Source organism: Mus pahari, chromosome 14, assembly GCF_900095145.1.
Source record: "Mus pahari chromosome 14, PAHARI_EIJ_v1.1, whole genome shotgun sequence".
NCBI lineage: Eukaryota > Metazoa > Chordata > Mammalia > Rodentia > Muridae > Mus > Mus pahari.
Window position 1 is genome coordinate 42,537,744 of NC_034603.1, and position 19,027 is coordinate 42,556,770.

Genomic DNA, 19,027 nt, shown 5'->3' on the forward strand with positions numbered 1-19,027 from the left:
CCAGGCGGATTTCTGAGTTCGAGGCCAGCCTGGTCTACAAAGTGAGTTCCAGGACAGCCAGGGCTATACAGAGAAACCCTGTCTCGAAAAACCAAAATAATAATAATAATAAACTTGTCTGAAGCAACTTAGACCCTGTCTCAGAATTTAAAAGAGAAGTCCAGGAATGTATCTCAGTGGTAGAGTGTTTGCCTAATATGTAAAAGGCCCTAGCTTCAAACCTTAGCACTGTAACACCCAAAACATAATATATTTAAAAACTCAGTGTGGGGTCTAGCAAGACGCCCCGGCAGTGAAGGCACTTACTGCTAGCAGAGGATGTGGGTTCTGTTCCCAGCACTCACGTGGCAGCTCACAGCCTGTTTATCACATCAGCTCCAGGGAGTCCGACCCTCTCTTCTGGCCTCTGGGCACCAGTGGTGCACATATGTGAGTGCAAACACTTACACATATAACATGTTTTTTAGAAAGTTATTAATTTTTTAGGTAGGGTCTCACAACTCAAGCTACTGAAATTCACAGAATTTTATTTCTTTTTGTTTTTGTTTTTGTTTTTTGAGACAGGGTTTCTCTGTGTAGCCCTGGCTGTCCTGGAACTCACTCTATAGACCAGGCTGGCCTCGAACTCAGAAATCCGCCTGCCCTGCCTCCCAAGTGCTGGGATTAAAGGCATGCGCCACTACTGCCTAGCCCACAGAATTTTCAAGTACTGTGATGATGCCATCATGCTCATCCCAAAATAAATAAATCTTCAAAATAAATTTATTTTGACAAAGCCAGGAATTTGAGCAGTAATTCATTGGAAATACTAACATTCCTTATTAGAAAATTATTTAACAATTTAAATAATTAAAAAGTTAGCCTTTGTGTAAATTTATGAAAAAATAACCTTGGGTACAGTAATATTTATTAAAAATGTTGTTTGCCTCCATTCAAAAGTTATGGATAGGGCTTTGGCTTCCTAAAGTGCTTGTCTGACATGCCAGACAGTTTTCTACACTAACTGCTGCTCACGCTCCAGCTCCAGTGTGAGGCTCCTCAGCAGTTCTCAGCATCTGCAGCTTTGCTGTGCTACCCCAGTGAGTGTGGAGTGCTGTTTCAGACACTTCAGGCCGTGCTGCTGAGCATCTTGTGCTGAGTGGCCCTTTGCCCGTCTTCCATGGGATGATTTCATTCAGTTACCTTGCCTCACTTTTCCCCATTCTGGGTGAGGGTTCAGTCAACCCCTTACAGTTCTACACTGAACTAATTAGCAGCCCTGGGACCTTGCACATTCTGTGTAAGCCCTGTGCCACTCACCCTCCACTTTGCCAATTTTTAAATTGGATTACTTTTCTTCCTATTAAGTTTCAAGAACCACCTCCCCTACCCCCAATCCCTGGCTGTCCTGGAACTCTCTGTAGACCAGGCTGCCCTCAAACTTACAGAGATCCTCTTTCCTCTACCTCTAAGTCCTGGAATTAAAGGCACGCACCACCATTGCCTGGCTATTTTAAGGATTCTCTATATTCATATCCTAGACCCAAGTCCCTTTAATTATAATGATTTGTAAACATTTTCTCATCCTGTGGTTGGTCTTCAGTTTTCCATGGTTTATCCTTTATAATGAAACTATTTTTAGTTTTGATGAAATACAATTTATCTATTTTGTGTTATTCTTATGCTTTTTTGTTATATCTAAGAAACCATGGGCTAATCCAAGTTAATGAAAATTTACTTTTATGTTTTCTTCTTGAAAGTTTTATAGATTAAGCTCTTAGATTTAGGTCATTGATGGATTGGAGTTAATTTTTTTTCATATGAAGTGATGTAAGGATGGGTTAAATACTTAAATATTAGAAAGAGAACCATATAAGTATTAGAAGAGAACATAAGTAAATATTTATCTAATCTTTGGGTAGATTTCCTGGCCATGGTATCAAGACAGAAAGCATAAAGGAAAAGCAACAGATTGGGCTATATAAAAGGTAAATGTTTTTATATTTAATCCCCAGGGCCTTGCGCATGCTAGGCAAGTGCTTTGTCACCAAGCTACAGCCCCCACTGGCTGTGTGTTCTTTTAAATCTTTAGTGTAGCACAATAATAAATAGATTACATTCAAAGACAGTGGCTTTTGTTGTTGTTGTTCAGGGTGTAAATTCTCGGAATTCTCGAAGACCTCCACCTAGTTCTGTAAACACCGGAGGCATCACAGAGATAATGGCAGAAGGAGGTGAGCTAGAATTTGTCAAAAGGATCATCCATGACAGTTTACAGCTTAAAAAAAGGTTACGGTAAGTGCGAAATTTGTCTCATGTGATCCTAAAGAAATGATATTGCTTTAAGGAAAAGTAATCACTGTAATTGAAAAATAAGTAGATAACATCCAAAAGACTGCACTGATAAAAGGGAAAGAGATCACAGATGGGCATATTGCTCCCATTAGTGTGGTCTGTGATGGAACAAAACCGACTTAAATATGGCTTTTGGTTAGAAAAAAGATGGATTTGAATCTGTCCCATGAACCAGAATCCGTTTGCTGCCTAGTCCTTGAAGCAGTTGAGGTTCTTGGACTCTGTTTCCTGAACCATGACAGACATGAGGACATTGAATTGTCAGGAACTTCGTGAAGGGAAACAGACTACCAGCCATCTTGGATATGAGCTAGGGCCATTCTGTTTTAAAAGCTAATTATTTTGGACAACACACCTGTCATTAAAGAGAGTTAGATTCTTACATAGGACAGCTTGTCTCTTGTAACTTTCCACTCTGCCACATGTTGTTAATATGGTAGATAAAGTGTCGTCAGATCTCATTACGGATGGTCGTGAGCCACCATGTGGTTGCTGGGATTTGAACTCAGGACCTTTAGAAGAGCAGTTAGTGCTCTTAACCGCTGATCCATCTCTCCAGTCCCCAGATTACTAAGTTTTAAAGTCTATAGTTGAGTAGTATTAAGGATGTTCACATCTCTAGACCTCTCAGTAGTTTTGTTTTCATTGTTTTGAGTCAGAGTCTCTCTATAGCCCTGGCTATCCTGGAACTTACTATGTAGACCAGGCTGGCCTCATAAGAGATCTGCCTGCTTCTACCTCCCAAATGATGAGATCAACATAGTTCTCCACTATGGAGGGCCAGAGCTCTTGGTTTTGCAAGGCTGTATCTGCACCTCTTAAATAGTTCCCTGTCCCGTCCTTCTCTCCCCCCCCCCCCCCCCCCCCCCCCCCCCCCCACGCAGCTCTAGCCACCATCTTCTGTCCTTGTGTTTGGCTGTTCTAGGTATCTCATCTGTGTGAAGTCAGGCAGTGGTTGTTCTTTTCTGGTTTGCTTCTTTCACTTAGCATAATGTTTTCTTTTTTTTTTTTTTTTTTTTGGTTTTTCGAAAAAGGGTTTTCCTTTTTAGCCCTGGGTGTCCCGGAACCCCCTTGGTAGACCAGGCTGGCCTCGAACTCAGAAATCTGCCTGCCTCTGCCTCCCGAGTGCTGGGATTAAAGGCCTGCGCCACCAGGCCCGGCTTGCATAATGTTTTCATGCTTCATCCATCTTGTAACATCTGTTCTCTTCCTTTTGAAAAAAGGCAAATATTTTTGTGTTATTTTTGTTGCTGTATTCTGTTTTTGTTTGTTTTCGACAAGCACTTGATGTAGATCTCTCACTGGTACTTGCTGGTTTGCAGCCTAAGCCTAGCAAGTAAGCACCAACTGCCCAGTTCAGTGAGAGAGCCTTCCTCAGCTATAGTGGAGTATGACAGAAGACACTGAATGCATCCCCTCTTCTGACTTCTTCATGCGTGCTTAGGAACCCACCTCCAGGCTTGCACAAATACAAATATGTCAATCTCTAAAAAGAAATGGTCTGCCTCTCACACATCCCAGAAGCCCTTTGTCTTAACATTAATGTTTTGCTTCAGTTGATTTCATTAAAGACACGTTAGAGAATATTGAAAGAGAAAGGCTCAGGCTAAATAGCCTTGTGGAAAGTCATGGAGAAGTAAAGTAAATTTAAAGAAAGTCAGCAGAGTACCAACATTTGAAGAAGAAATAAGCTGTGGCATGTAAACATATCACCATTTCATCACCTGCTGGCTTTTGTTTCTTCTCTCCCTCTCTCTTTCAGAAATTGTATCTCATTTATGTAGTTTTGGCTGCCCTGGAATTTGCTGTCTAGACTAAGCTGGCATCTAATTTACTGAGATCTGACTGCCTCTTCCTTATCAGTATTGGGAGTAGAGGCATCCACCACCATGTCTGGCCACGTGTTGACTTTTGGGAGATTGGGCCAACCAGGAAAAGGGGGAAACTGGAGGTGGTTCTCTTAGGCTACAGTTTAATGGGGAGGGAGCTGTTACTTTTTCAGGAAACCTTTAAATTATACATTTATCTCCACAGACTTTCATCTGAACTACAAAAATAAGTTTTAGGCAGTGACTTACAGGCCACAGGCATGTGTTTTCACAAGTCTGGGGTTTCTGATTTGTCCTTCTCTGAGTCTTTGCTGAGGTTGACTAAGGGTTACTGGGGGGTTGGGGGGGTGGGGTATTTTAAACCAATGAAACTGTCTTTGAGTTTTAAAACAAATTTTAAAGGACCATTCTAAGGAATAGAAAGCTATTTAGTATATTCTAGGTCTGCTTATATCTGGCTCTATTACAGCCCCAAAGTTGAATAAGATGTGTAAAATTGGCTGAGAAGAGCCATTGTGCCTCTGGATAGTTGGCCATTTGGGAAAATGTTACCACTTACAATTTATGTAGAATTCAGTTCTCTGCGCTTAGGACTCAGGCAGAGTTATATTATCATCATGGTCGTCATCATCATCATGTTAAATCACTAGTGACTCAGCTTTTAGAATGCTTCGAAAGGTGTGAATTGTGAGGCTCTATGAAAATAAGAGATTGAAAACAAGTATCTTAGCTAGTTGTGGGGTACAAGCCTTGTAATCCCAGCATTTGGGAAGCAGAGGGAAGAGGATCAGGGGTTCAAGGCTAGCCTTGCTACATGAGACTCTTATCTTGAAAGAAAAAGAGAGAGAAAGAAAAATCTCTTACATGTCTTCCCCTGTATGCATCTAAAGTATTTTTTTCTTGTGTTCTGCTTAATGTTGAAAGCATGTGTTCCTCCTTTAGAGGACTCAGGGTCATTCCCAGCACCCACCTGGTGGCTCACAACCTTCTATAACTACAGAAAGACACCAGGCATGTACACGATGCACATAATATTCAGGCAAAACACCTGTACTTAAAAATCTTTTTAAATTTTTAAGTGTTATTTTTTTCTTCTTATTTCTGAAGACACAGAAATTCAGAAGGCTAAAGTCATTCTCAGTAACAATGTAGTTCGAGCCACCATATTTTGTTCTGTAGTTGAGAGGAACTTGAAGGGTAAAGTTAAACAACTTGGTTTTACTTATAAGGCAAATTTTCTGATACGGTTTAGTGGTCTGTACTGCAGTTTCTAAACTGACTACAGTTGCAGCGTGTAGCCATCCTGGGCTGCTTCAGATTGCAGGGAGAAAATATAAAAGTTTATTTTTAGCCATGACAATTTAGAATTTATGTCAGCTTAGTGATGGAGTTTGAGATAAAGCAGATCTTTCAGCTGCTCTGGTGACTGGAAGCCTTTGCTCTAGCAGTCTACTTATGTGCACTAAGGGGTTGGACTCAGCCATTTTCATTCCAAGCCTTTGCTTGTAACATGCTTTTCTGTATTACAACTTAAATTTAAAAATTGGCATAAATTTCTTACTGTTTTTCCATGGGTCAGTCTTTATAATGACAGTTGGTATTCTTTCAAATAATTGATTTCAAATAATTGAGTTGGGTCAAAATAAACAAAAGGCTTTAATATCTAGGAATGTAAGAATGAATGTCCCCAAATGACATATTAGAAGGACATAAGACCTAATTCAAACCAAATTGTGTTCTAATGAATAACTCCATAAACAGTGAAGCTAGGAAAGTCATCATTTTGTAGTTGTCACAGTAGTAATTGATCTCTGAGAAAAATCAACGTTGGGAAATTTGAAGAGCTGGGTATTGCCTGGGGGCTCTAGCTCAGTGGTATCGTACGTATGAAGCGTCTTTCGTATCTGGGTTTAATCCTAAGCATTGAAAAACAGCGAAGAGCAGGGTATCTACATAGTATCTCTCCTTAGAGTACTGACTTTCAAAGGGGGCAATTTAAAGTGGAGAAGCCACAAGGACTGTCCCCACCCGTGAGCTCCTGGTCTGATATTCCTAGAAGGACACAGGAGAACCTGTGTTTCCCTCACAACAAAAGCAGGTACTCCAAAACTAATTCACTTCCTGACATGAAAGTAATGCATGATCAAGGAACCAGTTCAGATTGAAGAGATTAAGGAGACATGACAGATAACTGAAATGCACAGCCACACACTGGAGTGTGTATACAGGGAAGATTGGGGTACTATTCCAGGCCAGGACATAATATCATGGGAACATTATATTTTCTCTAGTTTTGATCTTTGCTCTGTGTTGTTACCAAAAGGAATGTCCGTTTTCTGTAAACTGTACATGCCAAAATGTACAGTTTAGCAGTGTTTCATAGCCACCTCCCAAATAGGTTAGAAAAGATACAGAACTAATACATGGGGGAACTTGTTAATAGGTAAACCTGGGTGAAGGGTGTAGGAGAGTCATTTATACTAATCTTGCAACTCTAACAGGCCAGAAATTATTTCAAAATAGTTTTTCTTGAAACTTGGTGTCTCAGAGGAATTAGGAAATGCTGTAATGAGCAGAGTACTGCTCCATGATTAAAAGCTGTAATGGGTTCATGGTCTCTGGGGGTGGGGCAGAGCTTCCTTTGTTCCTCTTTGTTCCACTTGCATTTTGATGAGTTGTCACAGGGGATCTCCTGAGATTGTAGCAGCATTTAGTGGTTAGGCTCGTTTACATGTGAAGCTAGAAACCAGGAGGGGTGGTTATATGTGTCTTTGAGACAATTTTCATATATTAGGGCAGCTTTTGAACTCATTATTTAGTGGATGATTACTTTGAATTTCTGATTCTCCTGCCTCTACCTCCCGCAGGTATACACCATTTTGTCAGGGCTTTGTATGTGCTAGGCAAGCACCTTCCCCTGTGCCCTTTCTTTGAGACAGTCTCATATAATCTAACTGTGCTTGGTACTGACTTGATTCCAATGCTACCCTTCCTGACTGCTGCGCTCATTTATAGCTTTGCACCATACCCAGCCTGTACATCTTCTTTAAATGTACTTAATAAAAGTACTTGGACCGGGAAGAGATTGAGTTTAAACTTGGCTTTAATTGGCACAAGAACTATTTGAGTTATCTACTTCTAGAGTTTAAGAAGTGTCTTTTGAAGAATTTGTATCTAGTTATGAGATTGTAGAGTAAAAGTTGTTTATAAATATTTTTGTATTCAGGCTAGAGATGTGGGTAAATTGGTAGAGTGCTTGCCTGGCATGCAAAAATTTCTGGGCTCAGTCCCAGCCCACAGCACTGATCATACCCAGCGGAGTGGTACATGCTTATAGTCCTAACACTGGGGTGAGATGGGGGTGAGGCCGAAGGGTCAAAAGTTCAGAGTTATCCTAGGCTACACAGAAAGTTGGAGGAGAGCCAGTACTAGACTCTCCATCTCTCCTCCTTCTCACCCAGTTCCCCACTTCTGTGTTTCCCTTTCTTTTTTTTTTTTCTTTTTTTTAAATGTATGTATGTATATATGTATGTATGTGTGTATTAATTAATTAATTAATTATATGTAAGTACACTGTAGCTGTCTTCAGACACTCTAGAAGAGGGCATCAGAGTTCATTACGGATGGTTGTGAGCCACCATGTGGTTGTTGGGATTTGAACTCAGGACCTTTGAAAGAGCAGTTGGCGCTCTTAACCACTGAGCTAACTTACCATCCCCTGTGTTTCCCTTTCATGTTCATATATTCTGTGATGGTTTAACTCTTTCAAACCTGATTATTTGTCTTTTTATTTGTTGATTTTTTTTTCTTTTCTTTTTTTAAAGAATTACTTACTTTATGTATATGAGTACACTGTAGCTGTCTTCAGATACACCAGAAGAGGGCATTGGATCCCCTTATAGATGGTTGTGAGCCACCATGTGGTTGCTGGAAATTGAACTCAGGACTTTTGGAAGAACAGTTAGTGCTTTTACCTGCTGAGCCATCTCTCCAGCCTTCATTGATTTTTGTTTTTTCGAGACAGGGTTTCTCTGTGTAATCCTGGCTGTCCTGGAACTCACTCTGTAGACCAGGCTGGCCTCAAACTCAGAAATCCGCCTGCCTCTGCCTCCCGAGTGCTGGGATTAAAGTTGTGTGCCACCATGTCCTGCTGACTTTTTTTTTTTTTTTACATCTAATATTATTTCTTTTTTAATTTTATTTTTTAATTTGCTTTGCGGATCTTGAGTGCTTTGTCTTAATTCTCATCTCCGTCCTATCAAATCAGCAGAATTGTTGGGCTATGTTTGAATGTCCTTTCCCTGTACTGCAGCTGGAAACACGCTTGGAGCAGTAAGCTCTGACAGCCCTGGTTGTGGGACTTACCTTCTATAATATCTTTTCTCCATTTGTACACAGAGTCTCATCACTTTCAACAAAAGAGGCAGTTCCCATGCTTTCCACTCCTTTATTGGCTGAGGTGCAGTCTTACATCCTTTCTGTATTTCCTAGACTATTTAGAATAATCACATCACTTTTCAGGTGAGAAAAACTCACCTGTTTTTCTCTACATGCCTTCAAGGTCTATGTTAGAGACCCTGTTAGAGCAGTTCAGAACACAGGTTCTGGAAGGATTCTGTGTTTTCTTAATATAGTGCCTAGAGTATTTATATGCCTTTTAGTTATATTTCAGAGATTTATTTATTTTTTATTTTTGATGACTAGGTTTCACTGTGCAGCATTGTCTAGCCTGGTCTACATTGTGAGTTCTAGGACAGCCAGGGCTATTAACGGCAAACCTTGTCTCAAAAACCAAACTGAAAACAAAAAAGGGTTTATCATTTGTGCATACATGTGGTGCCATGGTGTGTGAAAGTCAGAGAATAGTGTGTCTCTTTCCACCATGGCCCCTGGTTATTGAACGCAAGCCTTTTTTTATGGGGCCATTTTGCCAGTCAACATAGGTTTTAAAGTTGCCTTGGGTTCCCCCTGTGTCCACATTTGTCTAATTTGTGCAATTTTTGTTATTTGTAACTTAAACTCAGTATTTGTTTGCTTCTGTTCTCATGAACAACACTTATAACCAGTCTCCGTTTGTCTTGCTGCTTTTTCAAGGTGGTATAGCTGCATGCTGGGAAAGAAATGCAGTCTGGCCCCACTGAAGGAAGAGCTTAGAATCCAAGGGGTAAGGCCATGTCATTACCGCTCAGATATGTCCTCTTAGGTTGAAATTTGGGTATAGCAGCTTTCTTTATACCCTAAAGCTAAATGTATTTTAATTTTTTTACATGTATTTATTTTTTTTTTGTATGAGTGTATCGTCTGCAGGTAAGTGTGCACCTTCAAAGGTCAGAAGATGCCAAGTCATCTTCTGGATTTGTGGGTAGTTGTAATCCACTCTGGGAGTTCTGGGGATCAGGCGGGTCCTCCACAAGAGCAAGGATTGCTCCTAATTGCTGAGCCATCTCTCTGGCCAATATTTCTTATTAATGATATTAAAAGCTACAAAGTAATTCCTATTTCTTTATGAAATCTAGAACCGAAAGGGACATTACAAAGTTGCTTTTGGCAGGACTTTGGTTGGCTCTTATCCTTGAAAAAGTAATTAAAGGCCAGGCCTGGTGTATATGCCTTTAATCCCAGCACTCAGGAAGCAGAGTGGGTGGTTTGTGTTTTAGGCCGGCCTGATCTTCATAGCAAGTTCCAGACAAGCCACGGCTAAAAATGAGATTGTATCTCAAAACAACAGCAAACAAAGGCTTCCAAGTGATGAATCCTTGTCTGGTGGGCCTCAGGCTGGGGCTGCTTACATGTGTTACCCCAGCACTTGGGAAAGAGAAGCAAGAGGGCCACATAGCCAAGTCCTCTGTCAAAGAAATAAAGAAGGGCTGGAGAGATGGCTCAGCAGTTAAAAACACTGACTGCTCTTCTGAAGATCCTGAGTTCAAATCACAGCAACCACATGGTGGCTCACAACCATCCATAATGGGATCTGACGCCCTCTTCTGGTGTGTCTGAAGACAGCTACAGTGTACTCACATATAATAAATACATACATAAATAAATAAATCTTTAAAAAAAAGAAAAACGAAAGAAAGAAACAAAGAAAGAAAGAAAAACTACTTAAATCATTTTACACGGACTTTCCAGAAAATTGTTCTAGGTGTTTATTGTTTGAATTTATCTATACATTTTATTATTTTATGAGAGGTAAGAGTTCTGTATTGACATTATGTGTTTTTTATATATATATATCGAATTTTTTTTTTTTTTTGAAATAATGTTTGTTAACAAAAGAACAACAGGAGTTAGCAGGCAGAACCATTAGTAGAGAAGCTTTAGTATAAAGGTGGGTGTGATGTCATCCATTAGTATTGTCAGCACTCAGGAGATTGAGACAGGAATATTAGGAGTTCAGACCATCCTTAGCTACCTGAGACCTTCTCTTAATCCAAACAGAACTTCCATGTAAGATGCTGTGTTTGCTGGTTTCAGGTTCCTAAAGTCACCTTCACAGAGTTTTGTCAGGGTCGGACAATGAGATGGGCCTTAGCTTGGAGTTTTTATGATGATGTCACAGTACCGGTAAGTAAAGATTTGTTTTGGCGTTTCCATATGCCTGTTATATGATAAGCTTCAGTAGATTATACATAGTCTGATTCTGTGCTGTTCTGTTTTCCTCAAGTTTTCTCTAGATGTTTATGGTAAATGAACAGTATTTGTAAATAAGAGTAATCCTAGCATTTATTGGTTAGAAGTTAATCAATGTCTTAGTTTGGGTTTTACTGTTATAAACAGACACCATGATCAAGGCTACTTTTTTTTTTTTAAACTTTATTTAATGTATGAATGTTCTGCTGCATATACATCTGCCTGACTGAAGAGGGCATCATATATCATTCCCAGCCACCATGTGGTTGCTGGGAATTGAACTCATGACCTCTGGAAGAACAGCCTGTGCTCTTAGCCACTGAGCCATCTCACCAGCCCCTCAAGGCTACTTTTATAAGGACAACATTTAATTAGGGTTGGCTTATAGGTTCAGAGGTTCAGTCCATTATCATCAAGGTGGGAGCATGGCAATGCCCAGACAGGCATGGTGCAGGAGTTGCTGAGAGTTCAACATCTTGTTCCAAAGGCAGTCAGAAGACTGACTTCCAGGCAGCCAGGACGAGGGTACCGTGTCCACAGTAACACACTTCCTTCAACGTCTTGATAGTGCCACTTCCTGGGCCAAGCATATTCAAACCATCATATTCTACTCCTTGGCCCCCATAGATGTTTTCAAACATGAGTCTATGGGGGCCATACCTAGCATAATGCAAAATACATTTAACCCAACTTCAAAATGTTTCCATAGTCTGTAACAGTCTGAACAATGCTAACATTTCAAAGCCTCTTCTGAGAGCCATCCAATCACTTACCTGTAATCACCAAAGCAAGGCAGGAAACCAGCTGGGCAGACTCCAACTCTGCATCTCCATGGCTGAGGTCAAAGCGGTCTTCAGATCTCCATTTCTTGTTTCATCTTTGTTGGCCACAAAAAACTTCTTTCCCCTGGGCTCCCCCTGTTAGCAGTTTTCCTTAGCAGGTATCTCACAGCTCTGGCATCTCTGACATCTTGGTCTCCAAGGCAACTTTAACCTTACAGGTTTTATTCCCGTGTCTGGAATCCACACATGATCTTCTGGACTCATCCAAGGGGTTTGTGTCACCTCTCCAGCTCTGCCCTCTGTAGCACTCTAGACTCTGGTTGACTCTCCTCCACTGCTGCTGCTGCTCTTGGTTATCATCCCACAGTATTAATATCTTCAATTGCTGGGGTCTTCCGCTGCAACTAGGCTTCATCAATAGCCTCTCATAGACTCTCTTCATGCTGCCAAGCCTCAGCTTCTTTGCATGACCCCCTCAATCCTGGGCTGTGAACTAACTGCAACTGAGGCTGCACCTTCACAGTGGCCTTCCCTGACCTCTCACATTGCCATGCCTCAGCTGCTCTCCATGACCCCTTCATGCCTTCAAAACCAGTACCACCTTGGTGATTCTTACACTTTATTGAGTCCAGCTGTAACATGAGGTACAATCTTGACTCTGGAACACAGTCTCTCTCTGATAGCTTCTTTGTGCTATCAGAAAACACTTCCCAGAAGATTTCACCTTGGCTATGCCAACTTTCTTAGCTCCAGCTAACCAGCATCAGTTGTCCCAGTAGTCCCTTCTATTCTTGGCTCTAAAGCCAGAGCCACAATGGCCAAAAAGCTGCTGAGTTCTGCTGCTTGCTGGGGCTGGAAAATGGCCACCCTTGTTCTATTACATTATTACTAGCTTTCTGTTTTCTAACTCCTTCACTGTCTGAGCTTGGTTGTCCTGGAGCTTGCTCTGTAGATTAACCTTGAACTCAGAGATTTACTTGCCTCTGTCTCCTGGGACTAAAGGTGAGTACCACTGTGCTTGGACCTAAGCTTAGCTTGGTGGGATCTTGCCCCAAAGTCACCACTCTCTTAATCTTTTTTTTTCTCCTTATACATGGGATTCAGCTCCATTTCTCTTCCTGGTGCCCCTTTATTACTAGAACCATGCATTTTATATTTTTCCTTTCTCAGCTTGCTCATTTTCATTAAACTCCTCTTCATAAGAGTAAACTTTAGTAACCAAACAACAGAATTTATACCAGACTGTTTTGAGCCTTCCTTTGACAAAGCAATTTAAATCTTTTCACCTTAGCCTCAGGCAGACTCTTTGGACAATGGCAAAAAACAGCCATGTTCTTCACCAAAATATCACAAAAACAGTATCTAGGCCACATACTAACATTCTTCTCCATTAAAACCTCTTGGGACAGCAGGCCTACGCCTCAGCACACACTGTCTTTGATATTCCTACTAGGATGGCTCATTAAACCCCACTTAAAGCATTCCTTGGCTTTCTAAATCCAAAGACCCCAAATCCACATTCTCCCAAACAAAAGTATGGTAAGGCTTATTACAGCATTAAGTCCCTGGTACTAACTTCTGTCTTAGGGTTTTACTGCTGTGAACAGACACCATGATCAGGGCAACTCTTATAAGGATAACATTTAATTGGGGCTGGCATACAGGTTCAGTAGTTTAGTCCATTATTATCAAGGCAGGAGCATGTCAGTACCCTGGCAGGCATGGTGCAGGAGGAGCTGAGAGTTCACTGTCTTATTCCGAAGGCAGTCAAGAGAAGACTACTTTCAGGCAGCCCGGATGAGGGTCTTAAAGCCAGTGTCCGTAGTGACACACCTACTCCAAAAAGGCCACACCTTCTAATAGTGCCACTCCTTGGGCCAAGCATATTCAAACCACCACAGACAACTTTGTTGAGAGGAACACCTGGCCAATGTAACAGTTCTTTAATCTGTTTCTCTGCCTGGCCACTGCTGCTTTTCTAGCCTTCTGGGGAGCTGCCATTGTGGTTGTAATCATTCTTTGTCCTGTTGTAACTTTATTTTGGTGGTGGTAGGGGGGCCTTGAACCCAGTGTCTCAATCATAGTGGGCAAGTGCTATACCCATACGCTGTAATCCTAGCTCTGTGGCTATATCCTTCTTGTGTGTAACACTTTGGGATTATGCTAATCTCAGTAAAAGGCTCTGGTTCACGTTTCATGATTACCATTAGAAAGTGTAGGTAGCAAGTGCCAGACCCAGTACATAGAAAGCAGAGGACTAAGAATTCTGAGCTTGAAATAGTGCCAAGGAGCCGGCCTCAGACAGAGAGAGCAGGTGAGGTTGCGGCTCAGTAGGTAAGAGTGCTTTCTGCTTTACCAGAGTGGAGTTCAGATCTTAACCCCCACACCTGACAGGTCACAACACCAGAAACTATAGCTCCAGGGTCTCCAATACCCTCCTGGTCCCCATGTGTACCTACCTGAGTGTGTGCATGTGCACAGATGAGTGCATGTGTGTATGCTCACTTGTGCACATGCACACATGCTCACATGTGCACATGCACACACACAAACACACACAAAAAAGCTACTCTTTTTGTTTGTTTTGTTTTGTTTTGTTTTTTGAGACAGGGTTTCTCTGTTTAGCCCTGGCTGTCCTGGAACTCCCTTTGTAGACCAGGCTGGCCTCAAACTCAGAAATCCGCCTGCTTCTGCCTCCCAAATGCTGGGATTAAAGGTGTGTGCCACCACCCCCTGGCTAAAGCCACTCTTTTTAAAGATTTATTTAGTTTATGTATGTGAGTGGGCTATCTGCATGAACACCTGCATGCCAGAAGAGGGCATCACATCCCATTATAAATGGTCATGAGTCACCATGTGGCTGCTGGGAATTGAACTCAGGACCTCTGGAAGAGCAGTCAGTGCTCTTATGTGTTTAGCCATCTCTCCAGCTCAAAAGCCACATCTTTATTTTTTATTTATTTGTTTCTAAATCTCTCTCTCTCTCTCTCTCTCTCTCTCTCTCTCTCTCTCTCTCTCTCTCTCTCTCACACACACACACACACACACACACACACACACACACACACACACTGAGTGGTTTTCTGAGCCTCCCTGGGAAGTGGTGGTAAACAGCACCTGTCTGTTCTTATATATCCCTGCAAGAGTGGTCTGCTTTTTGTTGCCTGGAGCCACACATTCTAACCTATGCTCAGCTCCTCAGCTCTTCTCATGGTGTGTATGGAGAGGCTAGTAGGGGTTCTTGCAGGTCTCTGTCCCAGTCTGTATGGCAGGCTTGGTTTGGGAGTGCCTCTTCTAAGGTTTTGGCCATTCTTGTCTTCAGAGGTATCCAAAATGTTGTTTTGAGATTCTGTTGCTATAGACAAAGAGGTAGATGTGTGTGGGAGCACAGAGGGACAGTTTGCAGATGCTTCCATGTTTCTGAACACATGAAGTGAGATTTGAAGCTGAGCCAACAATTAGTTGTACTACAGGATTGAAATTGCTCCTCTAGAGTGTCCTTTCCATGGAAGTCTAGATTTGCTTCTGGATTTTATGGTAGGGCGCCTAAAGGTTAGTGTTTGATTTGATCACTAATTAAAAAGATGCCTCTGCTTTCCATAGCTCCACCCTCCTTCAAATATGATCCTATTGTTTTCTAGACTACTAGGATCTACACAGCAGATGGTTCAAATCATTAGCAGTGCCCCAAACTGTCCCCATACAGACACAAACAGCTGTGGGAAATCGAAGCAGCACCTGCTTCCGAGAGTGTCTGTTTAACCTGCTGCCCATGTTTTTGACACAGCTGGAACAAGCTGATAATGGGCTCTGACACTCCCCACAGCAGCTCAGGGACATTTTCCTTTGCCCTTTTTGATTGAGGAGTCATCACATATGCTAGTGTTGAAGGGCAAGTGTCTTTGTCCAAAATCAGCATCTGTCTGTCTGTTTGTCTGTCTGTCTGTCTGTCTGTCTATCTATCTATCTATCTATCTATCTATCTATCTATCTATCTATCTATCTATCTATCTTATCTAATCTATCAATCAACTGTCTGTATGTCTGTCTGTCTGCTTGCTTAGAAAAGGAAACTATGAACAGCCTTTCTCCTTTTCAGGGTATCTTATAGCCCTGCAGTTTCCAGCCATCAAAGAATGCCACTCAATAAAGGCCTGAGATTCCTTCCTTGCTACACAGTATTTCTCCCTCTACACCACTGCCATCATCCCTAAGCTGCTAATAATGCATTCCCCAGTGTTCTATTAGATGCACTTAAACTGCTGGGCTGGGTGTCTGGTGTGGCAGTTTCTGATTTGTAGTAACCCAGCAACAGTTTCTCAGCACTGGCGCTCATGATCAACGATGACTTTTCCCCAGGGTAGATCCAGGTTACTAGGAGATTTTGGTTTGACCTTCCTCTTGGTTCCCCTGCCTTGTGGGAAGCTCACCTGACACTCCTTTCTTGATCTTGTTAGGGTCAGGCAGGAGGAGAATGCTCTTTCAGTCCAGGAGAGGAAGACATGGAATAGGACGGTTAAGCAGAAACACTGACCTACTTCCCCATCTCCAGCCTGCCATTTAGCGTGGTGTGCAAGTTCCTATGGTAACTTGTGATTTCACTTATCTTAGGCCTTTTAACTTGTTTCTGTTGGTGCTGAATGCTGAAAATTCTAATTCAAGCAATTCAAGTGCCCACTGCTGTTGCCTGGACTCATTTTAGCAACAAAAAGACAGTGCTAAGCCGGGCCTGGTGGCGCAGGCCTTTAATCCCAGCACTCGGGAGGCAGAGGCAGGCGGATTTCTGAGTTTGAGGCCAGCCTGGTCTACCAAGACAAACAAAAAAAAAAAAAAAAAAAAAAAAAAAAAAGACAGTGCTAATGTTGGTGGAATTTTTGTATCACCATTTCTGACTGATGAGGGCATGGGGAAGCAGTGTAAGGCTGTTTGTTCTCCATAGGATGGCTGACAAGTCCCTTTCAGAGCCCCTTTCCCTAGGTCTCTAATTCTGTAAGGTGGGGCATTAGCTCTATTTTCCCTTCAGGAAGTTTGATGTTGGTGAAGGATACGGTAGAGACTGACACATAGTTTTTTTTTTTTTTTTTTTTTGTGTGTGTGTGTGTGTGTGTGTGTGTGTGTGTGTGTGTGACACATAGTTGTAGTAAATTGTGTACTGTTGATGTGAGCATTGCCCAGGATGGAACACTGGTTTATAAAGTATTCACAGGGCTGGGGGAGTCAAGTGCTCAGTGGTTGCAAGTGCTTATTGTTCTCTCAGAGGACCTGGGTTAGGTTCCCAGCACCCATGTGACAGCTCACAAACACCTGTACGTTTCATTGTAGGGAATCCCATACCTTCTTTTAGTTGCCATGGGCACCAGCATGCATGTGGAAAGAAGTACATGCATACATGCAAGCTAAATGTAGACATAAAAATAAAAATATTTAGAGATGGTCTCCTCTGTTCAAGGCATTTCCCTTAGCCTTGGCTACCCCATATAGTTTATTAACAAGGCTTTTGTAGACTAGATGGGATGATTTAAAATAAAAATTTGTGTATTTGTGTGTGTGTGTGTGTGTGTGTTTTCTGGCAATACTCTATAGATTTTGTTTTGTTTTAGGATTTATTTTTAATTATGTGTGTTGGGGGTTATGTGTACAAAAAGGAACTTGCCCACAAAGGCCAGAGGAATCAGATACCCAGGAGCAGGAGTTAAAGGCAGTTGTGAGCCTCCTAAGGTAGGGAATTGGACTCCTCAGAAAGAGTAGTACCTCACTTTAACTCCTAATCCATCTCTCCAGCGCTAATGTTTTTGGGTTTTGTTTTTTTGTTTTGTTTTTGGTTTATTTTTGTTTTTGAATTGAGACATAGTCTCACTATGCAGCCTCTGCTGGCCTGGCTTGCTATGTTAACCAGACTGACCTTGCTTCCTGAGTGATAGGATTAAAGGCATACACCAAGTTTGCTTTAGATTTTCTTTCTTAGAAAAATATTTTTATTTATAGAGATGAGAGAGGTGGCTCAGCTGTTAAAACCATGACTGTTTGGCTCCTAGCATCCACATGAGATATCTCACAACTGTCTTTATAATTTCATTTTCTAATGATCTGACACCCACCTGCCTACATGTGGTAACACATAAATTCACATAGACATTCATCCACACAAATCTTTAATATTATATATGTGTGTGTATATACATAAATATAGTGTGGGTGAGCACATGCATGTATATGTATATGGGGTCAGAGGAAAACTTCTTGGAGCCAGTCCTCTCTTCCAGCTTGAGCCCTCCCTTTACCCTAATAGTCAGGCTTGTGGAGTGGTACCTGTACTTGCTGAGTCAACTAGACAGGCCCCTTCATAGGTTTTTTCTTTTCTTTTCTTTTCTTTTCTTTTCTTTTCTTTTCTTTTCTTTTCTTTTCTTTTCTTTTCTTTTCTTTTCTTTTCTTTTCTTTTCGATTATGGTTCTTGTGGTCTCATAGCTCACACCACTGAGAACACATCCTTTCTATGTCTCTTTTTTAGAAATATTATTTACTTAATGTATATGAATACACTGTAACTGTCTTCAGATACACCAGAAGAGGGCATCAGATCCCTCTTCTGATATAGATGGCTTTAAGCCACCACGTGGTTTCTAGGACTCAGGACCTCTGGAAGAGCAGCCACTGCTCTTAACCACTTAAACATCTCTCCAGCTCCTTCCCCCTCTTTTAAATAATTTATTTAATTTTATTTTATGTGCATTGGTGTAAGAGTGTCAGATCTCTTGGAACTGGAGTTACAATCAGTTGCCATGTGGTTGCTGGAAATTGAACCTGGCTACTCTGGAAGGGCACACAGTCCTCTTAGCTGCTGAGCCATCTTGCCAGCCCCTACTTCATAGATTTTCAAGGCAGATATTTGAAGGATTCTAAGCTCATGTCTCAGGGTTGACAGATGGAATTTGGAGGTAAACATCAATTTGGGGGCTGGGGAGATGGCTCAGCAGTTAAGAGCACTGACTACTCTTCCAGAGGTCCTGAGTTCAATTCCCAGCAACCAAGTGATTGTGGGGCATTGGGCTATACACAGACAGTCTGGTATCCAGTCTAGCTGAGATGTTGAACCCCGGGACCGGTGGTGATAATTCACCTACATGGGATGGAAGGCGTTCTCTCATGTCTCCTGGACCCTGACTCCTGTTGAAGTTACTACCCCCTCAGCTCCCATAAGAGAAGCATGGTTAGTAGTCATGTAGGCAATGTCCCAAGCTTCTGACCTTCAGGCTAAACTCCTCCTCAGTTATCTAGCAACAGAAAAGATAGCAGCATACTTTAAGAGGGACTGTATGGCCCCTCCTCACTCTCTCACTCCTCTCCTCTTTTTCTCTCTCTCCTTCTTTTTTTTTTTTTTTTTTTTTTTAAAAGATTTATTTATTTATTATATGTAAGTACACTGTAGCTGTCTTCAGACACTCCAGAAGAGGG

General features: G+C 41.7%; 1 protein-coding gene across 2 annotated transcripts in view; it reads left to right on the top strand.

Annotated features, from left to right (window-relative positions):
* Mettl16 (methyltransferase like 16) overlaps window positions 1-19,027 on the top strand; it is a 54,730-nt gene that overhangs the window by 24,725 nt on the left and 10,978 nt on the right. For both annotated transcript variants that reach the window (XM_021212314.2, XM_029546412.1), the window contains exons 6-8: window positions 2,132-2,274; window positions 9,258-9,327; window positions 10,638-10,727. In XM_021212314.2, coding sequence (XP_021067973.1) covers window positions 2,132-2,274; window positions 9,258-9,327; window positions 10,638-10,727 — 303 coding nt within the window. The remainder of the gene's footprint in view (window positions 1-2,131; window positions 2,275-9,257; window positions 9,328-10,637; window positions 10,728-19,027) is intronic.